Raw genomic sequence first — 11,156 nt, 5'->3', positions numbered from 1 at the left:
TGTCGTGTGTGTGGTGTGTGTGTGGTGTGTGTGTGTGTGTGTGTGTGTGAGTGTGTGGTGTGTGTGGTGTGTGTGTGGTGTGTGTGTGTGTGTGTGTGGTGGCACCACGTGACCTGTGATGCTGAACCACAGGAGGCTCCCCCACGTGCTCTCCGTGGGCAGCACGATCACCACCATGCCCACGGCGGCCGTCTCCGCCACGGTGACCGCGTGCTGCCTCAGGGCGAAGGCCGCGGGCGTCTCGGGTGGCCGTGGAGCGGCGATCCACTCCACGTGGAGCGTGGCCGTCGACGACTTGGGCGGTCGCCCCCCGTCCGTGGCGTGGACCTGCGGGGCCGGCGACGCCGACATCGGCGAGTTCCGTTTCAGCGGTCGAATCGTCGCGGCGATAAGAGGCGAGGCGGGGGGGGGGGGGTCCTTGCGTCGAGTCGGGGTTACCTCGTCATGCGTGTCTGCGTGAGGAGGGAGAGGAGGAGGGAGAGGAGGAGGGAGAGGGGGAGTAGGGAGAGCAGGAGAGGAGGAGGTAGCATGTGGAGTGTGCCCAGCACCGTGATTGAGTTGGATGTCCCCGCAGGCTGCCGCCTGCTCTGGCTGTAGACGATTCCTCGCGCGCGGTCGATGGCAAAGTCTCCAACGTCGTGCCCCCCGCTGATGACGTAACGCAGATCCGCGTTGATGCCCCGGTCGGCGTCGGCGGCGTAGACACGGGCGACGGGCACCGCCGGGCCCGGGGTCGGCGCCGCCGCCGCCGCGACGACTTTGACTCGCGTGAGGTTCCTGGGGAAGCGCGGGGCGTTGTCGTTCTCGTCGGAGACGCTCAGCGTCACCGCCACCCTCGCTTCACGCGGGGGGACGCCGCCGTCCACGATGGACACCTGGCGCCGGCCGGCGGGAAGCACACACAGACACGCACAGACACGCACAGACACGCACGCACAGACACACACGCACAAACACACACAGACACGCACAGACACACACAGACACACACAGACACGCACAGACACACACAGACACGCACGCACAGACACACACACACAGACACACACAGACACACACAGACACGCACAGACACGCACAGACATGCACAGACACGCATGCACAGACACACACGCACAGACACACACAGACACGTACAGACACGCAAGCACAGACACACACAGACACGCACAGACACGCACATACAGACACGCACGCACAACAACAACCGCCATTCGGCCACTAAGTGGCAGTGATGTCACCATGACGCTTGTGCCAGGCTAGGTGCACGTTGAAGCCACGTGAAGTATCGAACGCCCGCTGGCCGGAGGTCACGGGGCAGACCCAGGTGCCACGGGTCGACTGAGATGACTGGCTGATGCACCAACTGTGTCCCCTACTGTACCACCAACTACCACCACTACTACCACCACCACCACTACCACTACTACCACCACCATTATCACTACCACCACAACTACCACCACACTACTACCACCACCATTATCACTACCACCACAACTACCACCACCACAACTACCACCACCACAGCCACTACTACCACTACCACCACCACCACCATCACTCCACCACCACCACCATCCCTACCACCACTACTACCACTACCACCACCACCACTACCATCATCATCACTACTACTACCACCACTACTACCACTACCACCACCCACCACTACCATCACCACTACTACTACCACCACCACAACTTCCACCACTACCAGCACAACTTCCACCACCACTACTACCACTACCACCACCATCACTACCACCACTACCAATGCCACCACCAACACGACTACCACCACCATTACTACTACCATTATCATCACCACCACCAATAGCACCAGCACTACTACCACCATCACCACTACTACCACCACCACCATCACTCCACCACTACCACTACTACCACCACCACTACTACCAGCATCACTACCACCACCGCCACTATCTACCACTACCACCACCATCACGAACACCGCTACCAACACCACCACGACTACCACTAACACCACCACTACTACAACTACCACCACTACTACCACTACCATTATCACTACCACCACCACTACTACTACAACCACCACTACCACCACCACTACCACCAACACCACCACCACCACAACTACCACCCCCACCACAACCACCACCCTCACGGTGACTCTTACCTCCAGCTCGTGCTCCGCCTGCCTCTCTCTGTCCAGCGGCCTGCTGGTGGTGTGGATGACGCCTGTGACGAGTCGTTCACCAGAGGTGAACCACAACCCTCCCACGCCGGCCGGCACACGCACACGGTGGGGTGGGGGGCGTCAACGTGGAGACGGGGTGGGGGGGGTAGCTCGTCAGTTGACAACTTAAAGACGACATCACCACGTGATGTCAGGCTATGTTGGGTCACATCGTGCCAAATGGAAATGCGTCGATAGTAAATGTTGTTGGATTTGCTCTCTATACACTACAATACACTACAATACACTACAATACACGCTATACACTACGCTACACACTGCTATACACTACACTATACACTACTATACACTACACTATACACTACTATACATTACACTATACACTACAATACACTACTATACACTACAATATACACTACACTATACACTACGCTAAGCACTATTATACACTATACAATACACTCTACACTACTATACACTACACTATACACTTATAACTACACGCTGTTGCGTAACCTGCATTGCCACCAGGGCAGTACAGCATTACCCCTGGGTACAACGGTTGGGGTCAGTCGAGGTGAAACAAATCGTGGCCAGGGTTTGGTACGAACCAATCAGACGGTTCCACGTGGGAATGTATGATTGGTTCTACCTGGCCACGAAGGAGTATAAGACGGGTGACCCAACGGACCTCGGGGAGTTCTCTCCCTGCACGAAGACAGAAGACTGGGCTGAAGCCTAGCTAGGACCCTGGACCAGCCTTCCAGCCCTTCTAAGGGCTAAGGCTCGGCAAACCCAGTGGTCAGGACCCACCGGGCCAGCGGTGGGTCAGATAGCCTCCCCTAGGTCCTAGCCGGAGGACTAGGATAGCGGTAGACGTGTGAGTCCCGCCAAGTCCGGAGGTTGTACCTCCTTAGGTATCAAGGAGGTTAGCGGTAGACGTGTGAGTCCCGCCAGGTCCAGAGGCTGTACCTCCCTAGGGTATCGGGTGAGGGGACCGAATATCCCTCTGTGTGTGTTAAGCGTTGTATAAGGAAATAATACAATAAACAGAGTGTGCCTCCTAAAGAAGTCTGCTCGTCCTTACAACACTAAACTACAATACACTACAATACACTATACACTACGCTATACACTACGCTATATACTATACACTGCACTATACACTACACGCTATACACTACTATACACTACGCTACACACAACACAACACACTACGCTACACACAACACAACACACTACACTACACACAACACTACACTATACACTACACTATATACTACACTGCTACACACTACACTATACACTACTATACACTACACTATACACTACACTATACACTACGCTACACACTGCTATACGCTACACACAACACTGTACACTACACTATACATTACTATACACTACACTACTATACACTATACTATACACTACACTATACACTACGCTATACACTATACACTACACTATACACTACGCTGCAAACTGCTATACGCTACACACAACACTGCACACTACACTATCGTTGTAAATGTTGTGGATTTGCTCTCCACCCCCAGCACCACCGCCCCCACCTGTGCTGGTGTTTATGCTGAAGAATCCCTGCGGGTCTCCGCAGACGATGTTGAACGTGAGGCCCCTGCCCCGCGCCTCCCCGGCGGTGTCGGCGGCGGTGTCGGCGGCGGCGTCGGCGTTGTCCGGGTCCCAGGCGTCAACTTGCGCTGCCCCGACGCCCCCTGGGGAGTTCTCCGCCACCTCGGCCCGGTACCACGGACGCGACGCCCGTGGGGGGTTGTCGTTCATGTCCTGGGGGGGGGCGGCAGGACGGGGGCGGGAGAGACGCACGGCATTCGCATCGTGTCGTTTTAAAACGCAGCGGTGCAAACGCACGCACTCACACGTGCGTGCGTGCGCGCAAGTGCGCACGGGTTCCCGTACCTGCACCTCCACGTAGACGTGCAGCGTGGCGAAGCGAGGGACGAGTCCGCGATCCGTAGCGCGCACCGCGAGCCAGTAGCTGCTCGCCGTCTCGCGATCCAGCGGCCGCGCCGTGACGATCGCCCCTGCCGGCGCGGGACACGGCGTCATTAGCCGCGAGGGTTTTTAGTTTTTTTAGTTTATTTATTTTGGTTATAGTCCTGTGAGCCATTCGGCACTTGAATCGGGTGCAACCACAACAAACAAACAAAAACACGAACAAGAAAAACATCTTACAGTGACTATGTGACTGTGCAGGATGAGGGGGGGAGGGAGGAGGGAGGTAGCGGTGGTAGCTGTAGTAGTGGTGGTTGTAGTGATAGCAGTAGTGGGTGTGATCTACCGGTCTCCGGATGAACGCTGAAGACCCCCAGGTCGGACCCGTCCACGAGGGAGTACCGCACCTCCCCGTCGATCCCCCGGTCTTCGTCCGCGGCCGCGACGGTGACGACGACGGCCCCCGCGGGGGCGTCCTCCCGCACGGCGGCGGCCGCCGCGAACTCCGTGAACCGCGGGGCGTGGCGGTTCTCGTCCACGTCCGCCACCTCCACCGTCGCCCGGCAGACCGCCGGCGGCGGCCCCCCGGGGTCGCCGTCGCGCGCGGCCACCGTCAGGTCGTAGCGGAATCGCCTCTCGAAGTCGAACGGCCGCGCCAGACGCAGGGCCCCGCTCGTCTCGTGCACCGCGAACATGACGCCGTCCTCGTCCTCGCCCCGCAGGGAGTAGCGCGCCTCCCCGGCGGGGCCGCCAGCGTCGAGCCAGCCGAGGACGGCCCCCACCGGGACGTCCTCGGGCACGCGGAGGCGGAGGGGGGCCGGCCCGCACGCGGGCGCGCGGGTCGCGGCGACGGCGACGCGCGGGGCGTGGGCGTTCGCCCGGCTCACGTTCACTACGACGCGCGCCGAGCCGCTCAGCCCACCGCCGTCGACGGCCGTCACCTTGAACTCGTGCGGCCCCGCGTCGCCGGGCTCCGTCAGCCTCCTGGCGAGCGTCACCTCGCCGCTCGCCGGGTGCACGGCGAAGGCGTCCGAGCGCTGCTCCAGGGCGTAACTGAAGCGCCCGTTGGGGCCCTCGTCGGCGTCCGTGGCGGCGACACGTAGGACCGTGGTGCCCGCCGGCGCGTCGTTGGCGACGCTCGCGGCGTACGACAAAGCCGAAAACAGCGGATTCAGGTCGTTGCGGTCCAGCACCTGGACGAAGACCGTGGCGGACGCCGAACCGCGGCTGTTCTCGGAGAACGCCTTCACCCCCAGCGTGTAGCCGTGGCGCTCCTCGCGGTCCAACGGCACGCCCCTCGTGCGGACGCGCAGGAACCAAAAGTCGCCCACGACGAGCCCCTCCGCCTCGAACGCGGCCCCCTCGTCCCCGGACACGACGGCGTACCGGGCCCCGGGGGCCGAGCGGCCGACGTGGATCCCCATCTTGTCGTGGCTCTCCACGTACGTCCCGGGCGCGGAGTTTTCGTAGACGGTGGCTTTGTAGGACAAGCTGGTGAAGCGCAGGGCGGGCTTCGGCCGGCCCCGTTGGCCCTCGAGGCATTTCCCGCACAGCGGCAGCAGCAGCAGGAGCAGCAGCGGGAGGAGCGCCGAGGCCATCGTGTCGGGCGTCAGGCTCTGCGCCCGAGAGCCGCCGACGACACGGAGCCGCGGTCGGAGAGGTGGGCGACGCCAAAGTCTGGCACTCCCAATGGGGTGTCGGTCCTCCTCCTCTAACATGTCAGATCAAGACCAAACACAAACCAAACTATTTTTTTTGCCAGGTAAGGCGCCCCGCTGAGCTACCGGGTAGTGCTTTTTGAGAAGCGAATTGGCTGTCGTGAACGATAGCTCAACAAAGTGGCTCATCATCGTCGTCGTCACCTCATGGACATTTATAATTACAGCAGCAGCCAAATACTTGAAAAGGCACGTTTCTACAGGCACAGAGATCCACAGAAACCCACCCACTGCGAGACCAGAGAGACCCACTCACCTTGGTAGGGTGTGGGCTGGGCCGCTCCCCCGGCCACGCTACAATAATACTATCTAAGCGCAGTAATAATAATATCTAGGGGCTCCATAGTAGTAACAGGACGCATTGGTGTGGAGTGGGGAGAAGAGGACATTCAACCTCAGCGTGTTGTGTGCGTTTTTGTTGCATTTTTAACGCGAATGAAAATGTGTGCCGATCGTGTGTGCATTGCTAGGGGCAACCCCTGCCAGCGGTGCAAAGTGTAATTATATAAATGCTTACGATACCAATGTGTGCGACTTGCCTTGTAGAGTGTGCAGGCGAATAAAAAAGGACGCACGCCTCCGTCGATGGTGCGTGAGAGCTTGCAGGGGCCAACCGTGCGAGCGTTGTGCACGTGCGCGCAGCTGATGACGTTGTCTCCGGGCCGAGGCGCGTGGGGAAATAAATAAATAAATAGCCGCAAACCTAACTAAATATTTAAAGGGAAATCGCCAACACAACTCAACTTTAACTCTTTTGAATGCGAGTGACGGGAAGACGGCACAGCGCTTGCCCACGGCGTGCTTCCTGGCAGAAACATTTCTCACGTGAACCCCACGGTTTGGTAGCCAAATCCCTCGCAAGCACGCGTGCACAGACGGACACAGACAGACGATAAAATTAATTGTATAGGTTAGAGAGACAAAGACCCCCCCGTGTAGCCTTAACAGACTGTAGGGGCAAGTGCTGTTTGCGAGCACCTACGAAGACCGGTAACGATACACGAGGGGGTGGGTGGCCAGCAACCACGCCCGACCGCCTTTGTCTCCCCAGTGGCGATGTTTACACACCGCAACAGGTACTCATTTGAGGCTGAGTCGACCTAGGGGAGGCCCAGGATCGGTTTAGATAATCGTCACTGATTGTGTTGGCCGTGAGCGGGAATCGAACCCGGGTCGCTGGGTTCATAGCGCAGCGTGCCAACCGCTACACTACCGCTCCCCATATAGACCACACACACCACATTATTATATATACAGGTAGTCCCCGACTTACGATGGAGATGCGTTACCACGTAAGGCGAAAATGGCCTTAGCCTACCCAGGAGTCTTAAAGAATGGTGATAGTTTAGCAAAACAGAGCAATTTACAGTATCGTACTGTATAAACTATATACTGTATGTATTTGTTAATTACAATACTGTATTGCACAGTAAAATTCAAAGTAAAAAACAAGGTAAATTCTTAGCCTACCTATGTGAACTGCAATTTCATGGAAAGTGTTTTCAGGAAACAATCCTATCTGCTATAAAAACTTTTAACATGCATTAAACGTATGTATCGTAGTAACCCTAAAATGAAATCGCTAAAGCTATGTTATCATACACGCATTGAACGTATCGTAACGTATCATATTGTACTGGACTCACCAAGATTCTGTCCGTCGTCTGCACACTTGAACGATGTTAGGTTGTTGATGGCCACATTAACTTAGTTGTTGGAAGAGAAGGATGGCGATGATCAAGTTACAGTCTCGTACCTCGTAGCACGCTGCTGCGTTTGCCTGCCGCGCAAAATTAAAAATATTTTGCTATTTTGTCATATTGCTATCGCCATCGTAACTGTGGTGCCACCACAGCGGAGCAACTCCGCCGGCTCTACCCTCTCCTCGCACCCCCCTTCCCATCCCACGAACGCACGCACGCCCCACTAAACACCCGCATGCACCCCCGTAGGGTCGCGAGGAGGGATCACCTGGTGCGATGGGTTTTCACCCGAGGACCCCACTAGCAGGGATGTTCCACGGTTTCCCCGGACCAGGAAATTGGCCGAGCCCCCCAGACCGGATTATATGGCGCCCCCCCTCAAGAAGGGGGCATAGAGCTTTACAGGCCGGCCGCGATGAAGCATACACAGCACGGGGGGGTGGGACCTTCAGCCAGTACCCAGCGGCAGGGTAAACAGTGGGGTGGGAGGGAAAAGCCCCTAGGCAGATAAGAAGTTGACTTAAGTTGGAGGGAACGAGGGGATCATCGATGAGTCAACGGCGAGGAACGCAGGCACAGAGACAATGGGAAGGGGGGGGGATGACGCGACCCCCCCCCACCCAACGGCCAGAGCGCTCAAAGCGGCCGCAAAGAGGATTCGATTGGATGCGCAGGATGACGTCATGTGACCCGGGGATTAAGGGGCTTTGGAGACATAAGGGGGCCGGAGGGGCGGATTGAATCAGAGTTCTTCTGGAGCGGCGGGAGAGACCAGCCGTCCTCAGCGTCCGTGCGACGCCTGCAGGGTGGAGCTGGAAACGGTTGGCCAGAAAAAGTCCCCGAGGCGAGCATCTTCCCCAGCCCCCATCGGGCAGCTGAAGAGGTGAGTGGGTACGGGAAAGGGGGGCCAATTCAGTCAGCTCGAGCTTGGGGGATAGACGCACTCTGCGACGGGTAAGTGATAGGAGGAAGGGTGCTGGCTGGAGGGGGCCATAAACGGGGGTTCACTATTCGCTCCGGGAAATAAATCTCAGCACAGACTGACGCTGTGACGCGTGGTGCCATGTGTGCGTCTGTGAAGAGCGGTGGGACAGCAGTCGGCGCAACGACGGTGTGTGGGTGACTTTAATCGGCATAGGCAAGACGCGCACGCGCACAAATAAATAATTAATTAGAGGGACGCTTGAACGCGCCCGCGAGCGTAGCGCGCAGAGAGTAATTAATTATTGATTCCGAGCACCGTTGGCTTGTTGACACAATGGCTTAGCAGAAGTAATTAATTAACTCTAAACAGCCGGCCAGTCAAACCATTACGTCATCCACGCGGTTAGGCCACACGGAGTGGGGGAATCACGCGGCGCCTAATCAACCCCTAGGCGGGGAATCACGCGGCGCCTAATCAACCCCTAGGCGGGCTGGGCCAGCCGCTAGCTATGTCGGTTCCGAGAGACACAAACGCGGAGGGGACGGGGGTGGGGGAGGCAAACACCCCCCCCCCGCGCGTTGAGGGGGAGGGGGGTACCAGCCCCCACCCATTAGACGTGGCGCCCCCCCCCCCCGCTCGTGGTGAGTGAGATCAGCCCCCACGTAATGGGGAGTGGGGAGAGGGGCACTAGCCCCCACATAACATCTAAATATCGTAAGTCGGACCGTCGTAAGTCGGGGACCACCTGTATAGAGACCACACACACCACACATTATGATAGAGACCACACATTATTATTTATATAGAGACCACACACACACACCACACATTATTATTATAGAGAGACCCCCCACACACACACATATTCTACAAACAAAATGAAGGTACCCCCATGGGTTCTCCCTGATCAGTGGTACCAAATGTTTTCAATGAGAAATTTGAAACAGATGCCATCCAGCCATCCACCCTACGTCCTTCCTTGTGGAAGAGATACGTAGATGACACTTTCGTCATTTGGCCGCATGGCCTGCCAGCACTGAACCATTTTTTCAAACACATAATTTCCATACACCCATCCATCAGATTCACCATGGAAGTGGAGAATGACGATAAGCTACCATTCCTGGATGTTTTGATCGAGGAGAGGCCTGATGGCTCATTGGGACATTGCATCTGCAGGAAAGCCACCCACACGGGTTCCTTTCTAAAGCCTGATTCCCAACACCATCCGGCCCAGAAGAATTCCCCCATCAAATCACTACACTGTAGGGCAACACTGCATCTCCGACCAACATCACCGAGCCAGTGAGCCGGAGCACGTACACAAGGCCCTCAAGATGAATGGATATTCAGGCCGCACAATCCACAAAGCTGTATCCCAAACCATGGGGAGACAACCATCTGAGCACCCAGTCAAAACCATCACCTTGCCATACATAGCAGGTGTTACCAAAAAGATTTCCAAAATCTTAAACATACACAAGATCCAGGTACGAATCAATACAATACACAAAATCCGTGATTGATCACATCTGTTAAGGATGTCATTCCTGACATGCAATACCCGGGTGTCTACAAACCAAGTTGTGTCTGCAGCAGCAGTGACATTGGGGAAACGAAACGACGTGTCTCGGACCGTGTTCGCGAACACAAGGCAGATTTGAAACACTGCAGAACCAATACCTCTGCCGTGGCTGTTCATTGTTATAATGCTGTGGGCTTGCACGATATTGTGTTTTCCGAGACCAAGATACTCCGCAAACCTTTGGGCCACCATCGAGATTTGTCCATCAAGCCGTCCAGATATATAAACACAAACAATTTCAACCGAGGAGATGGGCATAAGCCGAGCAATCATTGGAAGGACGTTATGAACCGGGTAAAGTAATAACTTGCTGTGATGCTTCCAACCTTCCTGCCGTTTGGCCGTTACCTCCGACTGAGTTTCATTGCCCTGTGGGATGCACTTTGCATTAACGGGCTGGGGTTCTCACTAACATCGCCACCTCTGCTCCCTTTGCCTCGATGCATCAATGGTTCTTACCGTTCGATGGGCGCGTGTCTCACCTGGCACGGCCACTACTGCGGTGGTTGACGCGCTTGCCTCTCACAGCGCAGGCCTGGCCAGTTTGTGCACCACAGACTTGACGTTCGCTTGGTAATCTCCCCCAATCGCTCTCCCTCTCTCCCATCGACAGTGCCAATCCCCCGTTAACGCTACCGCTGTGTGCAGGCGACGGTGTGCTCTCATGCGGCGACGGAAGCTCATTGACTTTGACACGCTCATCTCTCACTAATCTCTCTCCCCATAATCTCGCCCATTGACACAGCTGACATATACAACCCGTTGTGGTAGCAGCGTTCTCGCTGTGTTCTTCCTAGTTCAGCTGTTCTATACTGCTGGGTTCTGTTTCGCCTGATGACAATCGCTTGTGTTGCGATCGAAACGTCGTGAAATATATTTTATTTTGCGTCTACGCGACTTTAACGAAAGAACCAAGAATATGAACACACATTGTTACCATGATATAGAGACCACATACACATTACATATATAGAGACCGCACATCCCCTGTAGTAGACACATCGTCGAATGCAGTAGCAGTGGTAGTAGTGCTGGCAGTAGTGGTGGTACTAGTGATAGTCGT

At 56.1% G+C, this 11,156-nt stretch overlaps 1 protein-coding gene across 1 annotated transcript in view; it reads right to left on the bottom strand.

The window, feature by feature from the left end:
* The window catches only part of LOC142916607 (protocadherin Fat 1-like), an 18,121-nt gene extending 12,253 nt beyond the window's left edge, over positions 1–5,868 (bottom strand). The window contains exons 1-6 of the mRNA XM_076061752.1: positions 4,509–5,868; positions 4,127–4,251; positions 3,763–3,994; positions 2,168–2,229; positions 549–875; positions 114–327 (exon numbers count right to left, since the gene is read on the bottom strand). Coding sequence (XP_075917867.1) covers positions 114–327; positions 549–875; positions 2,168–2,229; positions 3,763–3,994; positions 4,127–4,251; positions 4,509–5,760 — 2,212 coding nt within the window. The 5' untranslated portion in view covers positions 5,761–5,868. The remainder of the gene's footprint in view (positions 1–113; positions 328–548; positions 876–2,167; positions 2,230–3,762; positions 3,995–4,126; positions 4,252–4,508) is intronic.
* Positions 5,869–11,156: the final 5,288 nt, after the last annotated feature.

The sequence above is a fragment of the Petromyzon marinus genome, unplaced genomic scaffold (genome assembly GCF_048934315.1).
Source record: "Petromyzon marinus isolate PM22_M1 ecotype Great Lakes invasive population unplaced genomic scaffold, UKy_Petmar_22M1.pri1.0 PM_G_Scaffold_4, whole genome shotgun sequence".
In the NCBI taxonomy this organism is placed as follows: Eukaryota; Metazoa; Chordata; class Hyperoartia; order Petromyzontiformes; family Petromyzontidae; genus Petromyzon; species Petromyzon marinus.
This window is presented reverse-complemented; position numbering and strand designations above follow the sequence as displayed.